We start from the raw sequence: 20,403 nt of genomic DNA on the forward strand, positions 1-20,403 counted from the left end.
AATCACCTTAAAAACAGTTTCCAAGAATGCATTCTAGGACATAAAACAGAGCCAAAGTAATTGATCTTCATGGGACACAAACCCATCCTAGCCCAAGTGATACAACTAAGGTAATTAATTACAGTTTCATCTAGTGTTTAGTTCAGAATCATCATTAAACTTTTGAATATGTCTTTTAAAAAAAGGAACAGATAACTAATGTTACCAATATATTTTCTTTAGGAATCTCCACAGCCAAAACTTGTATTTTAAAACTAAAGAGAAAATAATTTAGCCAAAAATGTCATAATTTCATATTATATTCTTAATGCTTTCAAAGCCCAACAGTGATTTTAAAAAGAAATTAAACATGCTTTCATTGAATTTTTAAAAATCTATACAATTCAAGCTAACGAAATATTTTACTGTACATAATAAAAGTTTAAAAAAAAAAAAAAATTCCAGGCCCAGACATCTGCAGGAGTATGTGAGGAAAGGATTTCACTCAAGTATAATAAGCAATACTCTGCTGAATGAAACCATAAATCCACTGCACTCCCTATAGTAAATACTAATATTTACCACAGGCTTGAAATTCCTGTAGTATAAGTAAATCTATTTTAAAAAATATTACAAACATGCTTATGATGCATAGGAAGATGGAAAAATTTAGACTGTAACTGCACAGCATATGTACTCCCAGATTTTCTAATTTACAATCAGTTAAGAATTACAATATCTGAAGAAAGTATTTTAAAATAGTATATGACTCGCTGGTAAGTGATTTTCTACTCAAATAAATAGAAAAATTTGCATTTTAATATCACATTGAATTTCAGAACTTTTCAATTCAAGAAAAAAAATAAACTGAGACATGGTCATGAGTTCAGGATTATATATATTACAATTTGCCTTGTTATAATACATTTGTGGCTTTATGATAAAAATAACTCAGGGAAATATGGAATTCAAGCTAATTTGCATAACTAACACAAGAAAAAAAGCATTAAATGCATTTCTGAAATAAGTATTTCCATTTAATTTCAGAATCTCGAAACAGCATAAGACCTTGGCCTTGTTTAAAAAAAGTTTAGTTAAACACTAAGCTAGCTAAATAACCTTCTTGAGAGGTTTAAACACAACTGATATAGAAAATGCTTTTTCTCTAATCTCAATCTTACATAAATGGAAGAGGTGAGGGGGAAAAGGTAGACAATATCTTTAGCAGCATATATGGCTAAATCCATCAACCACCTTAAACTAGAACGTCTATTATCGACCCCATTAAAAAGAATTGGGCAAATATCAAAAGTTACCCATTTTATAAACCAAAAGACAACAATTTTAGGGTTACAGTAAGTAAAATATTTTTGAAACACTTCAAAAACTTTTAACCTTAAACTAGAGGAATCATCTCTTCATTGTAAGAAAGAAAAGCATAACAAAAAGTAAAAGACATTTAAACTAAATTGATTTTCAATCCTCTTTGAACAAAAGAAATGAAAATAATGGTTGATTAGCTAAGCTTTGTGCTCTAACCAAACTAATTAATTACAGTGATTTTAAATGGCAACAGCCCATCTGACTGGGCAGCTTGACAGTTCTGAATACTTTTGCAATAATTTTTTTTTTTTAACGCAAAGACACTAAAATGATCCAGTCATGCAATGTTCATCTTATGCATTCTGCATCTCTTTCCCAATCTTGTAGCTAAGGATCTTGTTCCAATCAATTTTAGTGCGTGTAACTGGCAACTGTCGACGTAAGGCTTTGAAAGTAGTGTCCGACATTGTCTGATAATTCTCACTGATGGCAGTCTATGAAAAACAGCAGTTAGAAGTTTAAAGCAAATAAAAGGAACAGAACAATTTCTAAAACACACAGATGTCTTCAAAACAACCTTTATTTAAGCAGCCTGTTTCACTGCTTTTAAAGTCAAATAAAAATCCCGACATAATTTAAAAAGCTTTTTAAAAGCAGCTAAAAGGAAAACTACATAATTATTAAATTTAATGAAATGGAATTGTAAATTAAATATTTATGTGTCCTCATTTTGAATCTATTTCACTGTTTCAGTCAGAACAATTTACAAATTACTGTTTTTGAGGGGTGGAAACTTATCCAATTCAAATTCAATACTTAAGTTCAAGAGTATAGTTTAGAAGCTGATAAATAATGTAAAAAGCAGAGCACAAAATAAAATGTAATCTAAGTAGATTACACATAATCCAAATGGCTTGGGAAATTAAAATTTCCAATCTGAAACAAAGTGGCCATGTAAAATCTTCGCATATTTTGACCAATACTCAGAAATTAGAGTTGGCTAAAACCAAGTGTTAGTATTTTTAAAAGATAAAATCTTAACTGAATTCAATTTCTTTGCCACTTTTTTGACTATACTTTCATAAGTTTGCCCATGTACTAAAAGCAAACACACAACAAAAAGACTATATCTTATATAATGAAACAATGAAAATTTTCAGTGCCATTAATTTACAAATAAATATAGAGTATTTAATATTTTAAAAAATCATACCTGGTATTCATTTTCTGCAGCTTCTACAATCTTTATAAATTCTTTTGCTGTTTGCACCTCATTCTGAATGAAAAGCAAAAACAAAAGTAAATAAAATAGTAATTTAAAACTAAACCACTATTATTTTTAAATATATGTATGGTTAATGAAATGTTATAATTTAATAAATAACATAGATGAAAGTTATGACAAAGGAAGGGAAAATACTGTAAGATCAATTATTCCAAGTCCAAGGGAAACTGGGCAAAGATATTTCAAAATCTGCAGAATGTGCCTGGTTTCAGTGTTTAAATGGTTGAGGAGAGTGAAATCTTAATATTACACATTGATGAAAAGTTCAGTTATAATACTTAACATGCATTCCAACAGACAACCTTTATGGGTAAGAAGTTAGGCACAGATTTCTAATTAATGACTATCTAAATACTGAACAATATTTACCTCCATAGTGACAAAAAAAAAAAAAAAAAACAATTAGGAAAAGTGTATTTTAAAGTTTAAGGTGAATTTACTCCACTGTGTAAATATTTTCTGGAAAAAAATGTTTAACATGACAAAATATAGATTTGTTTACTTTTTCCCTAATAATAAAGTTAACGGAAATCTAGATTTTTAAAAAAACAAAGGGGTCAATGGAAAATTCTCTAATAACTTACTTTATATATGTTATATACACACACAAGGGTACTTGCAAAAGTCTGTGGAATAATAGAATTAAAATATAATAAACCCCAGATGAGCTCACAATATTCCCTCCCAAACATTAACTTTTTAAAGTACTCTCGTGTGTGTATACACACACACACATACATATACACATATATGTACACACACGTATATATACATATATGTATATATGTATACGTACACACACACACAATTTAAATAATGGGAGTAAGTTTTTTCTTTCTCCAAAAACAAAAAAACAATGAAAATCCTATAAAGTGAAAAATGGTTATTCCTAAAAAAATTCAGCATAAACATAAACTAGCAGAATAGCTAAGTTTAATTACTATGACCATGTCTCCCAACTACACAGTCGACAATTTTATGAACAAATCTCTCTTAGGAAGAATCTTTGCTCAATGTCAAACTCCTCAAAGAAGATAGTACCAAGTACCCTTGTTATGCAAATAATATTACATGTGATAATTATATATGATATATAACTATAATACAATGTCTCACAGAAAACTAGATATTAGTAAGTTTCTTTCACTGGAAAATTTTGCAAAGTGAGTATTACATAGTACAAAAGAAGAACTCACATAAGTGCTAATGAAACATTTTTAAAAATATAGTTCCTTTTCTTCTCAGCATCTGGCCTAATACATTCATACATATTTCTTAAGGTTAAAATTTTTTTTTAATTAAAAATGAATTTTTCTTTAATATTTGTGAATTAGCTAATTTTGTATATTAATTAGCAGTTAATGTTTATAATACACTGGTACTTTTAGATATATAATACAAATGTTTATGGGAAAATATCACTGTTAATATTATACTGTCACTATCCTTGGGGCAAAAAAAAATTCAATTAGGAAATAGTTGCATATGTAATGGAAAGAATGTGTGAACTCTGTGGGGAAATAAAACCAAGTTCAAAAATTCTTGAACTTGAAAGTTGAACTTAAGAAAAACTTCATTAAATCATAATCCAAATAGCAAGAGGAAAGAAAATATACAGTACAGTTTAATGTTAGGTACAGGGTCATAGACCTAAATGTAAAAACTAAAACTATAAACCTCTTAGAAGAAAACACTGGAGTAAATCTTCACGACCTTGTGCTAGGCAATGGTTCTTCTATTAATATACCAAGAGCACAAGTGACAAAAGAAAAAATAAACTGGACTACTTCAAAACTAAACTCTTTTGCTCTACAATCAATCAAGAAACTGAAAAGACAACACAGAGAATTATAAAAATATTTGCATATTACATATCTGATACTAGACTTGTATCTAGAATATATAGACAACAATTACAACCCAATAATAAAAACACGGATAAGCAATGGAAAAACAGGCAAAGGATCTGAATAGACATTACCCAAAAGAAGATATACAAATGGCTAATAAGCGCATAAAAAGAAGCTTAACACATTAGCCAAAAGAAAAATGTAAATAAAAACCACAACAGGATGTCGTTTCAAACTGACTGACTCGGTTGGCTATAATCAAAAAGACAAGTTTTGGTGAGGATGCGGAAAAAAAATTGGAACCTTCACATACTGCTGATGGGGCTATAAAATGGTGCAGGAACTTTGAAAAAGTCTGGTAGTTCTTCAAAAGGTTAAAACACAGAGTTATCATGTGATCCAGCAATTCCAGTCCTATGTATAAGGGTACTTCAAAAAGTTCATGAAAAGATTCATATTATCTTTCAATTCTATTTTTCCATGAACATTTTAATTCCATTTATATGAAATGTCCAGAACAGGCAAATCCATAGAGTCAGAAAGTAGCTTAGTGGTTGCCGAGGAGTTGGGAGGGGTCTGGGGAGAGGGCTGGGATGAGTGGGGAGTGACTGCTAAACAGGCATGGGATTTCTTTTAAGAAACATGAAAATGTTCTAAAATTAGACTGTGGTGATCGTTGCAACAACACTGTTATTAATACACTAAAAAACATTGCATTTTTACACTTTAAATGTGTGAATTGAATGGTATGTAAATTATATCTCAATAAAGCTGCTAAAAAAAGTTAGGTACAGATTTGCAATTACTTATTAACTTTAATCTATCTGAAAACACTTTAATCTGAAGTAGAAATATTACCTAAAATGTTAATTCCAAAACTGTTGCTGGTTTTATGAAGTGTTAGGTTGCTTAAATTTTATTGTGGAATTAATTACTTACAGACACGGTTAGGGAATCTTGTATATCTTTATGACTCACTAGCTGAACATTACCATCTTCATAATAATGAACCTATTAGAAAAAGAAATTACAAAAACCACATTATAGGAATCATCAAAATCCTCATTCCTTCAACAATCATATCAATGCAAATGACTACCAATTTCAGTTCCAGTCCTAGACTTCTCTGCTGAGCTCAAGACCTTTCAAACTCCAGCAAGAATCTTCCCACCCTTAGTCCAGTCACAAGTTTCCGCAATTATTCAGGCAAGCCCTCCGTTAGCCTGACTGCTGGACTACTGTTTTGTTGTTTTGTTGTTTTTTAATCTCATACCATTCTAAACCCCAGATGAGCTCACAATATTCCCTCCCAAACACTGCTCTTCTTTTTATGTATTCCCACCAACCATTTAATTCCCCAAATTCACAGACATGAATTTGTTTAACAAACATTAATTGAGTGATTACTATAAATACTGCTACTGCATAAGGTTCTGGGGATACATAGCTTTTTAAAAGACATAGTCCCTGACCTCATATTTCAACACAACATGGTAAGAGGTATGTTCAAAGTACATCAGCAATACTATGAACTCTCTCTGAAGGTTAAAAAAGGACAATATATTTCAGAAAGGATCGGAGGTACTTATGGTTGGAATGAACATGAGGTGGGAAAGGGAGAGGGGTAGCTGGAGAAAACAGGTAGCGGACAAGTCAACTTTGGGCCTTGTATGCCATGCAAATATATCTGGAATATCTATTAAGTAAGAGTTTACCACTAAATGATTTTAGGTAGACAAGTAACATACCCAGATTTAAATTTTTAAAAATTTATCTTTTTGATGACAATGTGCAAAATGAATTAAGGGATGTCAGAGGGCTCAGCAATTCAACAAAATAAAGTATCGATTTTATACTAGGCACTATACTACGTGCTAAAGATGGATCTGTGAACCAGACAATCACTGCCCTCAGCTTTGGTCCAATGAGCAGCACCGTTTTAGAAACTGATGTAATTATCCAGGTAAGAGCTGCTGAGGTGTAACTGAAGGAAAGAATAATGGTAACAATAATGGCTACCATTCATCAAGCACTCTGTCTGGCTCTGTTATAACCATTTTATGCCATATTAACTAATCTTCAAACAATCATATGAACCTTTTACTTTTTTTAACCAATGTGGAAGCAAACAAAGAGCTTAAATGACTTCCTGATGTCACATAACTAATAACTCGCAGAGCTGGGATTCAAACTCAGGCAGTCTGGCTTCAGAATCCATGCTCTTAACTTCTGTTCTCTAGTCCCTAAAGGACAGGCACCAAGATATAAAAGCAATGCTGTGTAATACTAGAAATGTATACTGGAGTAAGACAACAGAGCAGCTGTGTCTTATTCATCTTTGTTCCTTTACAGCTCTTAGCATAATACCCTTCATGACAGTTGATCAACAAATGTATTAAATAAATAAGTGAACCAAGATAGAAAAAGATTAGTCAGTACTTTCATTTAACTTATTTGGTAATACTTATATTCAAATACTTGGTCTTGGTTATCAAATGTTCTTCTACATAAACATCTGAGCTTACATTAAGAGTCAACTCAATTATAGTGGGTTTCATGTAAGAAGCCAAATGAGTACAGGAGATATTTAAAAGATATACACACACAAATTTGAGGGGTCTTCAAAAAGTTCATGGAAAGATTTGTATTATCTTTTAATTCTATTTTTCCACAAACTTTTTGAAGTATTCTCATATTAATACTAAACTGCACCGAACTCCACCCAATTCAGATGACAGAAGAGCACAACTCAAAATCAGAAGACGCTTGGATGAACAAGAGTATGGAGATCAGGCCAAATGGTAGCACCTAATTTTAGCTGTGACTTAGGATCTGTCAGCTATTTTGTAGATGTCTGATGACTAGGGAACAAACATCAAGGTTATGTAGAAGACTTAAAACAGCACTACTTGTTCTTTGTATTACCCCAAAACAAAGATCTGGAAAAGAAATGGTATGATGTACTACAAAAACATAAACTTAGGAATTAGTTGTTTCTCTGTTCAGAATCATCTAGATGTCAATAAACAAATTCTTTTTATTTCATACCTGAATTTTCAAGATGCCAACCACTTGAGTGGTTGAAGGAGCAATTGTAAACTTCCACTCTGACCTCCAACGACCATTCCTTAAAAATAAAAACAGCAGCTGTAAATAAGGTAGGGAAAATAATTTGAATCAATTTTAAGTTTCAGATTTAAACGTAATGCTATAGTATGAGAGAGTGTGGGGGATGAATGCTGGACATTCATTTTTTAATCACTGAAATATTCAAAAGAATCAGAAGGTTAAGTTTAATTATCAGACATTGAATTTAATTTAAATCCTACTGATAAGAAAGGACTTACATAATGAATATAGCTACAGAATTCTAAAGCTAAGTCTTAAAACACAATTCAAAACTAAATCATACGCTACTTCTTAGAGAAAATTTTTTAAAGCTATTTCTTCATGGAATCAATTATGCTTTAATTAAGAATATCTGAATAAATATTCAAATTATCAGGGGCTTTCATAAATACAGTCAGGTAGCTTAACATCTACTGAATGATAAAAAGTATCAAATAATTTTAAAAGAATGGCTAGTAAATGTTGTGAAAGCTATAGTTATAAACATCACATTTTCTTCCCCTTTTCCAATTTTAGGTTTAAAGTTTCCACATAAAAGGCACATTCTCCTGCTGATTCCTGAAATGATTTTTGGTACACAAATTAATACATATTCATGGTAGGAAACTGAGAAATTACAAATAAACAACAGGTATGTTACCCATTTTTGTCCAGTAGTAAATTTTATCCTATTTTTTTTTGACAGCCTTTTTATAGTCCATCCTTTTCATTTCTATCTGCTCTTTGTACACTACAGACATTCTGATATGCAAATTAATACCTGATAGCTTTTTTGAACAGTAGATATAGTTCTACAATAGTCACAGAGTCACTGGATTACTATACTGGCTTTTGTTATCAAATTAGTTCTGTGTTCCTTTCAATATTCTTACAGTCTCTTCAATCATAAAATTCTGTAGAATGATAGTATTCCCATACCTAAGGTTAACACCTAACATTTGAAAACCATTATAGAGCAATGTACATGTTTTACAAAATACAAGAGAATTTTATAACATGTCTTGATTTTGAGTGACTCATCCAAGATTATTCAAAGAAGCTCAGTTGGAAAAAGAACCTATATTTATTCATTTTTGTCTCATGATTCCAAAAGAAGTTATTCCTTTTATTTAGGTATTAGTACCAAGCAACTCATGAGTTCTACGCATATACATTACTGATTATTACGACAACACACATATACCACCATTGACTGTGAAAAGTTAAAAAAAAAGGAATTCCAAACAAAGTAATGGTAAAATACGAGAACTATTTCAAAAGATTCTTCCAAAAGTATTACTATAGTAATTGTAAATGTCGCCGAGTGGATAGTACCCTTTCTTCAGTAGAGTAAATAGCTGAGATGTCCTAGCCTTTAATTATATTCTGTGGGGGGTTGGGGGGGGAGTAGCAGAATAGCTGGGTCATAAGGTAGATCTATCTTTAGTTCTCTGGGGAACCTCCATATTGTTTTCCACAATGGCTTGACCAATTTATATTCCCACCAACAATGTTGGAGGGTTCCCTTATCTTTTTCAGAAAGTGAAAATCATTTTTAACTTTAATGATACAATGTTTGTGGTGGTGGTTTAGAAAACAAATACTCAAATATGTAAAGCAAAGTAGTAACAATAAAAAACTCAAGGACAGACATTTTCTTCATTTTATTTATGCTAAAGCTCAAAGAAATATTTTTGAAAACTAATTAGTAAATTTATTATAGCATTCTCCAATATATCTTAAAGTAAAACTTAGTCATAAGAACTTTCTTTTAATAGTAGTTCAATCGCAACAAGATTGATTTTATTATATATTTCCTGGCACAAACAGCATAAATTAGTAATAATTTTGAGATTTATTGCTTTAGGATTCTGGCAGATTAAAGCAACAAGTTTTTAGCCCTAAAATAGAGAAACTACATTTATATTAAATTCATAACATAAAATAACTCTGTATGCCGGAATCTTTAGGAAACTACAGCTTGTTATTAAGGCATATGTTTACATATGGAATTGATTTTCCTTCAGTGATGATGGACCTGCATTCCTCCAAATATTATTGGCTATCCTTGTAACTTTGCATTTATTTCTGAGATGGTTAAGCAGTGGAGCAACCTTGGGTCATGGACCAAACTGGCCCATAGGGATTAATGATACCTGTTACTTTACTCTCAAAGCACCACCCACCAACTTGGCTAATGAGTCAAAGACTAACATACTTAAAAAGTTAAATATGACGATACTTATGATGATCTTTGCACATATTAACAAAAAAAGGAAATAAAGGTAAAGATTTCATTCAATTCTAAACTTATAAAGTTTTGGAGAACCTCAGAATTTTATAACAGGTGGTATCTCAGAAATGGTCTTGTCTAAGAATAAAAAGGATCAATAACTTGTTGAAAGTCCAAGATTAATAGGGCAAGTCAGTGCTTTCGGGGCCTAGATTTTCATAAGGAATAATCAAATGATTTGTACACAAAATTACAAGGCATGATTGTAATTTGCTTCCTTGTATAAAACATGCCATTACTTCCTCACATTGGCCAACCAAGCACAAAGCAATCCCCATAAAAACATCTATTTCAGAGTTCCCAAAGTTAACAAATGAATCACTGTTCTTTGCTTCACAATTACGTCTGTCCTCCTCCCCCATCTAAGTTTCAATCAGGAACACCTGCTGCTCAGAGTGAGCATATGGGCCTGCCAACTGGTTTGCTCACAGGTACACATGTTCCTTCAGTCTCTCAAAACACTATGCTCTCCCACACTCATTTCACTGAATGACGATGGTTTTACTGCTACCTTTAATGATCAGGCCAATTATGGAGCAAAACCCTGCTTATATCAAAAGGCTAAAGTTTTATACCATGTTTAGGTTATTCATAGCCAATCGTACACAAACAAGTATAGCCCCAATCACTAAAGCAAGAACCACAAAGAATATAAACAATGTCAAAATTCCCCAATAAACAAAATTTTAACTTACCAAAAGTTTTTTGCTTGAAACTGATGGCTTTCTATGCATGCAATAATGGTTTGCTGTCCATCTATTTTTTTGCCATACACCTTATTGGCAAAAGAAATAACCAAGCATGAGAATGAATATGAGGCCACAGAATGTCCAACTCTAAACATCTATAAAATATTGAAAATTGAACAGCACTTTGGCAGGAGCACATAAGAACACAAAGTAGGCCATCATTCTAATAAAGCAGCTAGAAAGACAAGTTCTCAAATACGTACACCTAATCAAATTCTTGGTGGATCACAGAAGAGCTCACAATTAATAAAGTATAATTTATTGAGTAAAACTAACTGTACTCTAAAATATTCATAAACATCCTAGATATATCACGCTTTCCTTCCAAGAAAGTAATTTATCTAAACATATGGATACATAATAAAGTAGATAATTTATCATAAGAAGTAGATAATTCATTTAAAACATAAATTATAGGTACCAATCTAGCTATTTCCATGAAAATAAAACCTGGACCTAGCTTTTGATTATTATTTTTGTTCACTTGACAATCTTAGGGGCTGCCACTTCTCTAGTTATTTAAAAAAGTATTGGGATAAGGGTGAGAAAGCTAACTTACTTATAACTTAAGAGAATGCCTGTGATGTATGACGATGTTCCCTCTTGCCTGCTGCTTTAAAAGTAATGACTAATTTTTACCTCTCAATGCCCTAAGAACAAATGAGGATTCTCTAAACTCAACTACTCCCTTACTTTTGCTGAGTTATTCTTCCAAAATAATCCTAACCAACAAGTTATAATTCAAAGAATGTTTAAGATATTTCAGGATATGTTGCTATATTTCTCAAATAATTATTGAGAGCTAGATACTTAAGCATACCATGTGAATTTTTGCCCTAACCAGGAAACTTCTGAGAAATATAGGGTGCTACTAGTGATATTAATAATTACGTTGGGAAAACAAGTATAAACTAGGATGTATGGTGTTAGGTCAGAGAGGTAAGCAGAGGCCAGGTACACAAGGCTTTGTAAGCCATGTTCAGAAGCCTGGACTCTAACCTAATTACAATGGAAAATCTCTGAAGGATTTCAAGCAGGGGATTTTCATAATCTGATTTACATTTCAAAAGATCACTCTGGCTATGAAGATGACCACTGAAACATAAACTGGGGGCACTAAAAAGCCTGTCTGGGTACAAACAATCTTATGAAAGTTAAAAAAAAAAAAAAAAAGAAAAGCATTCCTACTTTCTACCATATTTCATCCTGAAAATATAAAAATAGGTCAAACCTAGGAAAGAACCACATAAAGAACACAAGATATGTGACTATGAAACACATAAGGACATGACTTCACTTCCAAATAATTTATTTGTTCTAAGATTTTTGTAACTTAATAATAAAAAGAAATTTGATCTAAACTTACTGAGATGAGTCATGAACATGAGATTAAAGAATCTCGTCATATTATGCTGCTCTAATCAATGTATTAGAATTCCTACCTGAATTTAATTCAAGGTACAAACATTTTTCCATTTTAAGTTATCATAATATGTCTATTGACTACCTAAAATTTTTGGAAAAAAAAAAAATCTTAGAAACATTTACTTCATAGGAAAAGTGACAAGTTATAAAATATTAGTTCTGTACATTACTGTAAATTTCAGTTCATAAAAATTCTGTCACATTTATATAAGATACAAAAGAAAAAAGCTGCCCACTGATGACTTACAGTGCAGACCCCATTTGGGTAATGTTCTTTTACATAAGCTCGCAGAGCTGTCTCTACTGAAGTTCTCCACGATTCAATCGCATTTTCTGCTTCACAGGGTCTTGGATCAGTTGCTTCCTTTCTTAAGTGATCAAATTTGAAACAGATTCTGTTTTTTGGATCCAAAAACTTCCCATTTCCCAAGTCGCCATGTTCTGTTATCAATACCTTCAAAAATGGAATGAATTTAGAAAAAAAGGGTTTAAAACAGCATTTAAGTACTGATATATATTAATATATATTCGCTTAGGCTTTTTTCTTAAAGCTATAAAACAATGCTACTCCAAGCAACTGGTTTAACCATGTGGTACAACTATAATATTTCTAATGAGTAGACTATAATAACAATGAGGCTACTCTCATACAGTGCAGATCAGATTTTCTCTTAATATAACCTCCAGCTACTCAGTGAAAAAATGCATCTATTAATACACTGTTGTAGTCAGCTTTTTCTTTAAGAATGGTTTACAGTTTCTGAGATCGGGCTCTAATTCCTCAAAACTAAGAAACTGGTAATAACCTTCAATTAGGGTGGTTACAAGAATGGTTTTAGTTCAGTAAGAATCCTCTTCAGTGTACTCTACCTTGCTCCTGGGCCCACAATCTCATCTGTCTGAAGTGTCTGCTTCTAGTTTCTTATGAACTAACCACTGACTTTAAAAACTTTAATTTATTCATTTAGTACATTAAATTATATATGGATAATCTTGATATTTTTTGCTTGATTTTTTAAATTCCTCCTCTTTTCCTTTCTTTGCAATTCTTCCAATCTTTGACTCCCCACCTATGTTACAACTTCCCCATTCCTCTAATTAAATCATGTTACAACTTAGAAAGTATCCTTCTAAATTTTTTTTCATAGTCATACAATCCTACATAAATACATACATGTCTATTTATGTATACACATCAGGGGTTTTTTGGTCATGATTTTACAAGAATGGAATGAATGAATATGCACGTGTGCACACATACACAAACACTTTTCTGCACCTGGCTTTTATAACACAAACATCTTATGGCAATCCTCAAAGGCAACTGGTACACTTCCCACCGTTCTTTTTAATGGTTGCATAATATTCCATGATGCAGATATAATTTATTCTACCAATTCACTATTGATGTGCCATCTCTTTATTTCCAGCCTTTTTTCTTTTTTGGGAGGGTGAGGGAGGGAGGAGCATGTTAAAAATGGTGAAATAAGTATTGTACACATATTTTAATATACTGATGTTTTTATTTCTACTGGACAGACTCTCAGCAGTGGTGATGGGAGCAGCAAAGGGTTTATATATTTTAATACACAATTAGATTGCTTTCCAGAAAATGGCTGTGACATTCCATATTTCTACGAACAATATATGAGAATATGTTTCCACCACATCTCCACCATCAATAGGCATTACAGCTCTTTTTTTTTACTCTGATAGGTATAAAAGATATCATTATTTAATTACATTTCTCTGACTACTACTAGATCTAAACATCTTTTCATGTTTGTGGGCCATTTGCTCTTCTGTGAGCAAATATTCTAGTATTTTTAATCTAGGTTGGCTTTTTTCTTACCAATTTATTCTTTGTTTAACATATCTGTCTCATTCTACAGTTAAAAACGTTAATATGTATGTAGTAAAATATCCATCTTTCTTTACTAGTTTCTGGGTTTCCAGTCTCAGATGGTTTCCCTGCCCCTATATTGTACATGTAGATTCTTACATTTTCTCCTAAAATTGTAGTCATTTTAGAAATTTTTAATACATCTAACATTTTTGTATATTGTGTGAGACAGAGATTCAACTTAACTTTCTTCTTGATAGAAACTAGTTGTGCCAATATCTGTATAAAAATTTTCATATACTGTATTCTGGGACTAAATTCTGGTAGTCTAACGCTCTACCGATTAATTTGTCTACTCCATACAATGCCATACTGACTTGAATTTACATTGGTCATAAAACATCTACTATCTAATAAGGCAGTTCTCCCTCACTGTTTCTTTTTCTTTTTTTTTTCTTCACATTTTTCTTGGTTATTTCAAGCATGCATTTTTTTCCCATATAAACTTTACAAAAATATTGACCAATTAAAAAAAATTGATCACAATTCTAATTCAAATTGCCTAAAATTCACATATTAATCTTTAAATAATTTAACTCTCTAAGAATGGAATGTGGTGTGTCTTTCCACTGTTCAGAACCTGTTTTATATGTTTTAAGACTACTACCATTTTCTTTATAATCCTATGCCTATCTTGTTAAGCTTATTCCTAAATTAATGTTTGTGTGTACACACACACACACACACACACACACACACACACACACACACACACACACACACACACACACACACACACACACACACACGGTACTTACTTGCTACAATAAAGGATAGCTAAGGAGTTTTGTATACTTACCTTAAACTCAGCCCTCTCACCAAATTCTTTTATTAAGTCTAGCAGTTTTTTTGGTTGGGGGTTATATTAGTAGAGTCTCTTGGTATTCCTAAGGACATAAATCATGTCACCAAAGAGTTTCCTCTTCTTCCCCAAGCTTTACAAGTTCTCACTCTTTTGTTTTATTTGCCACACCTCCATTAATGATTAAAAATAATGGTGATAACTAGGCATACCTAATTTTTTATTTTAACCAAAAATTATTTTAGTATTTATAGTTTATGATATTCACTATTGGTTTTTATGAAACAGTGTTATATAAAAGAGGTTTTCTTCTATTCTATTTTGTCTTAAATTTTTGCTTTTAGTGAGAAATGGCTGCTAGACTTTCAAATCCCTTTTTACTGTCTACTGATATATCATAAGATTTTTATCTTTGATTTGTTGGTTAATATATAAGATCAATATATTGTTTTATATGGAACCATTCTACATTCCTGTAAAAAAGTTCTATTTAGTCTTAGTATATTATTCTTTTGATATACTTATGAATCCTATTTGTTAATATCTTAAAGTTTTTAAATCTATAATCATATATGAAATTAGTATGCAGTTTCCTTTATCTTTTTAGGTTTAAGGATTAAAATTATGCTAGGTTCATAAAATGACTTTGGAAGCTATCCAACATTTCAAAGTTTTCTTTTAGCAATTTAACCCAAGAAAACAATTGTTGATGTGACAGAGGTACGAAGATGTTCAACACAGCATTGTTTATAAAAGTAACAACAACAAAAAAAGCAAAAAAGAGCCAAAACCCAAAATCTCTCAACAGAGAAATAAAATAAAGGTTGGAGATTAATACAATGAAACACTATATAGCTTTATATATGTGTGTGTGTACACACATATACACACACACACACACACATATCTACACATAAGCTTAAGTTTTCCCTTCAGTTAAAGTCATCTTCTGTTTAGTCTTACTTTTCCCCTAGAGGACTACATGTTACATAATGAATAATGCCAAACACAAGCTTTGATATAATTAGTCCTTATAACTAAGGACTTTCTCTTGTTCTTTCTTAACTACTTTCTTTTATATTCTACCTACCAGTTTCTTCTTTATATTGTTTTATATAAATTGTGCTTGATGTAAACAAGATATGAATACAATCACTGTTTAATTATTAGTAACTCTAAACCAAGAAAAAAAAAATGCTAGTGATCCTTTGTTGCTTTTCTTAGCCCAGAAATTCTAACTTGCATTTTGGAAAGAAAATATTTAATAATTACTAAATGCTAAATTACTCACATGAAGAACTGTAGAATTCCAGAGCAACCACATTATGATATAAATCTTACTAATATATATTCTAGATTTTGGATTAATATATGACTGATTTTTTTTTCCCCTATAAAAAACAAGAAAGTAGATTTAAAGCAATTATTTTCTAAAATCTTAAAGTGAATTATATCTGAATATTTCTAAAAGGGATTTTCTGCTAATAGCATTATTGGTCTCAACAAATAAAACTAAATTTTTGGTTACTTTGCCATGAGTAGCTATGATTAAAAAGAATAAATTTTTATCTTTAAGCATACCACTTCATAATTCTTGTAGGATACACTAACCATTATAAACAAAACAAAGAACAGCCAGATCTTATGTTTATATGAAACATACCTGATCTTCATAACCTTCGATTTTTACTGGAGTAAATTGGTCCAAGTTATACTGTGCAAACGCACTAAAAAAGAAAAAGGCCAATTAATGTTTTTTAAAATGACAGTCAAACAACTCACCTGTCAATAAGTCTCTTCTTGCATTGCATATGGCAGGATAAAATTATAACTCTCCATTATTGATCTTATACTAACTATAAATGTAATATAGATATGGCTATTTTAAAAACTGATACCCAGGGCCAGCCCCGTGGTGCACTCGCCACAGGTTCGGATCCTATATAGGGGTGGCCGGTGCGCTCATTGGCTGAGCGCGGTGCGGACGACACCAAGCCAAGGGTTGCGATCCCCTTACCGGTCAAAAAAGGACAAAAACAAAACAAAACAAAACACAAATACCCCAAAAAACCCTGATATCCAGCTTCCAATGTTTAGCAAAATAAAATTAAATTAGTAAATACAATTGGCCTTTTCATTCAAGATCTTCTAAGCAAAGTTTAGCTATCTGTAAGATAGATATCCAATTATTCAAGTATATATTTAGTATACCAGGAAACAGACTAAGTGCTGTGAGATATGCAAAGAATAATCAGGCAGATGCTGTGTCCAAAAGGCTTACAGCTTAATAGAAGAGATAATGGATAAACACAACCATAACACAAAGTAGAACATACCATAAGAGAATTACCAATAAAACACCATAGAGTATTATAATTTAAAATTATAATTCTGTTGAGGCAAGATCAAGAAGAGAATTGGGACAATTTCATAATGAATGTGATACTGAGAAATGGACTTAAAAAACTGGGTAGGCTCTGGTCTTGTAGAAACTGGAGAGGCGGAAAGAAAAGAGTACTTCAAGTAGAAGGACTGGTACGAACAAAAAAGGTAAGTTAGGTCCAACATCAGAGAAAGCACCAAGATCAACAGCCTGGCACAGAGCAGGTATTCAGCTTATTTACTGAATTGAACTGAAAGGCCTTGAATGATGAAATAATTACTTGGGAGGCAAAGCAGAGTCACAGAAGCTTTTTGAGAAAGGAGAACATAAAAGTACTTCTAAAGAAGATTAACTTGGCAGTAGTGTGATATGACAAATTGGGTAGCAAAGCAACTGGAGCCAAAAAAAGCAGTTAGGCTGTCACAAACGTCCAGGTTAGAATTGCAGTCTGAGCTAGGAAATGGTGAAGTGGATTGGAGAATAAAGCCTCTCTCTACTCTCACCCAGAATAATATATTATGTAATTACCTAATATTATATGTGTAGAAAAAACTCTCACAGTAAAAAAAAACCCTAAAAATTATATAAAGATCATGCTGTATTTTATTAAATCTCCAATCTAGGAAATTACTTCCACTTAGAAAAGATATTGAGAATTTTAAAATTTAGGATATATCTCTAAACTTAATCTAGTTGGAAGCTTTTCAGATTACTCTGGCCAGATGTCCACTGAATTTCCAGGTATTAGCTCCTGAATCTGTTCTAGAAGGGAATGTTTGTTTGAGCAAAGCATTCATGATTGATAAGTGAACAGGAGACTTGTAAATGTAAAAACAGCGAAGTAGAATTAAATTACTAGCTGTCAAATTCCTGACACTGCAGGTTCAAAAAAGATGGGGGTAAATATAGGACTGCATGGAGAGGGAGGGAAGAAGAAATAGCTATTCACTTCTGATTTTCTTAATTCATTAAAGCCATAATTTTCCTAAGAATAGCCTCAACACAGTTAGGCAGTTACTAACCCTTAAATGGTTTATTTCAAAAGTATGTTTGTAAACTAAATCACTTAGAATTTAGGATTCATTTTCTGGTAAAAACCATATTTATGTAATAAATTTAAACACTTAAATAGTACTTTGGTCCCAGGCTGGATCAAAATCCTTTCAGTGTCCATAATATTAAACCCCATCCACATCTAACTTGGGGCTGGGGAGGGATTGTAGAGGATGAATAGGGAACCTAAAAAGGAGACGACAAAGATGAAATAGATAAAAGTTTATCTCAACGTTAAATGGTGACAATTACACAGTATAATGGAAAAGGTACTCACTAATCTAGGAGTCAGAATATCTGGGTTTTGTTCCAACACCATCATCAGCTAACATGGACCCCACTTACCCATCCATGAAAGTGTTCACTGAGGTCTTACTCCTACATGCTAAGCGCTCTACTAGACACAGTGAAAACAATGATTTCGTTGTTCTTACAGAGTTTTGTGGCCCAATCACCCATTTATGTATTTAGATTTTTACACTCTTTACTATCAGTCATTCACCAAACCACATCTTACACTTTTCACCATTCTTTCATGCTTTCCCCTCAATATAGCCGCATCATTTTTCTTATTCGCCATTAGAATCCTGTTCATCATTTCAGACTCAGCTCAAAAATCACCTCTGGAAAAAAAATGAAAAATTTCTTCCCTTGGGCTCTAAAGGCCTTTGATAGCCTCTATTATTATATTTTCTTTTGGCCTGATATTGAACATGTCTGACTCCCCACTGGAAAATCGCTAAGAGGCTTATTTATTTTATCATCACAGTGAAGTCTGACATTCAACTGTCTGTTGAATAAAAGGCTGTTTTTGGATATTTCAAAGTGTTCCAGACTTGACAGTACCAACTCTTCAGTATGTCTAATTTTACTTTAAAACATACTGAGTTTGTGCACTTTAGTAAAGATGTCCCACTAGAACCACTCTAAAAGAATAACAGCCATATTTTTTTTCTCCTTACAAAAAGATAAGAAGAGGGAAAGGAAAAAATAAACATTAAAAGAGATAAAGCAACAGGGCAAAGGTGGAAGAAAGGAGGAAAACTACATATATGTGGGAAAGAGAGGTACTTATATAAAAGAAATTCAACATCAAAAAATGCAATTAAAGAGGAAGAAACAGTCTACTGCTATACATACTCCAGTCCAACTGCCACTGGGACACATTCTAAATGTTTTCGTGATGCCTTCTCAGCTTATATAATGTAGTTTCGTACAACCTCAATGATAGGAGACAAATCATCTTTTGAGAGCAAATCCATGTTCAGATATTTTTAAAGTAATTCAGAACCAAGTAGGGAGAAAAATGGGGCAACACTATCTTTTTCTCAGAAATTACTTCATAGACAGGATCCTGTGAACCAAAGTTATATCATTCTAAAGTCAATCACTAATTTAATGTATGTTTCTACACTTCACAGACACCCTCAGATGTCTACAAAATGAACTCGAATGAGTATTTACTTTGGAGAAACTGTGTACGAAGAATACTACTAAAGTCAACAAAATTATCAGTATTTTCTCTACTTGTTCTAGTCAGCAAACATTTACTGAGAGTATACACATATGTAAGAAAATCTGATGTTTCTAGTGAAGGTTTTGATGTTTTTTTCTTGGGGTCATACTTATAAACACCTTGTTCTCTCATAGTTACTGATTTTCTCAAATACCTCTTTAAAAGATCAGAATATCATATATTTCCTACTTCAATGTATGTATCTCCTGAAGTATGAACCACACCTGTCCCAGAAATTTGGTTTATAATAAAAGAGAAATGTAGCTCACATCCAAATTTCTTTTAGAATAAATCCAGTTTAAAGTAAATGTAACAATTGTTATCAGATAAATATTTCTTTGAATAAGTAAAATTCTAATACTTTCACCTATTTTGAGTTAAATGTATGACTATTTCATACTATGTATATAACTATAAATATCTGACTTTCATTAAACTTTATTCTGAAAAACTCGTCTTTCAACAAATCAAATTTCTCATCTTAACTTAAAAAAAAAAATCCACTAATTTTTGCACCTATATGTAACAACCCACACATTTATTTAACACAGAGATCTCAGAGGAAAAGTTTACTTTGAAAGTACTGTTAAAAATTCATAAATGCTGTATGTTTTCTTTGCATCCATAAGACTTTTGTCAACATGCTATATGCTATTAGAAGGAAAATTTATCTTAATTTGAATATACAAAAAAATTTTAATAGGGCTTAAAGAATTTATGAGCAAGTGGCTATC

The 20,403-nt window shown here is 31.8% G+C and overlaps 1 protein-coding gene across 1 annotated transcript in view; it reads right to left on the reverse strand.

Annotated features, from left to right (window-relative positions):
* Nucleotides 1-281: 281 nt before the first annotated feature.
* The window catches only part of CAPZA2 (capping actin protein of muscle Z-line subunit alpha 2), a 43,915-nt gene continuing 23,793 nt past the window's right edge, over nucleotides 282-20,403 (reverse strand). Inside the window, exons 4-10 of the mRNA XM_063099123.1 lie at nucleotides 16,381-16,444; nucleotides 12,260-12,466; nucleotides 10,534-10,613; nucleotides 7,486-7,564; nucleotides 5,377-5,448; nucleotides 2,516-2,578; nucleotides 282-1,796 (exon numbers count right to left, since the gene is read on the reverse strand). Coding sequence (XP_062955193.1) covers nucleotides 1,656-1,796; nucleotides 2,516-2,578; nucleotides 5,377-5,448; nucleotides 7,486-7,564; nucleotides 10,534-10,613; nucleotides 12,260-12,466; nucleotides 16,381-16,444 — 706 coding nt within the window. The 3' untranslated portion in view covers nucleotides 282-1,655. The remainder of the gene's footprint in view (nucleotides 1,797-2,515; nucleotides 2,579-5,376; nucleotides 5,449-7,485; nucleotides 7,565-10,533; nucleotides 10,614-12,259; nucleotides 12,467-16,380; nucleotides 16,445-20,403) is intronic.

The sequence above is a fragment of the Cynocephalus volans genome, chromosome 6, assembly GCF_027409185.1.
Source record: "Cynocephalus volans isolate mCynVol1 chromosome 6, mCynVol1.pri, whole genome shotgun sequence".
Taxonomy (NCBI): domain Eukaryota; kingdom Metazoa; phylum Chordata; class Mammalia; order Dermoptera; family Cynocephalidae; genus Cynocephalus; species Cynocephalus volans.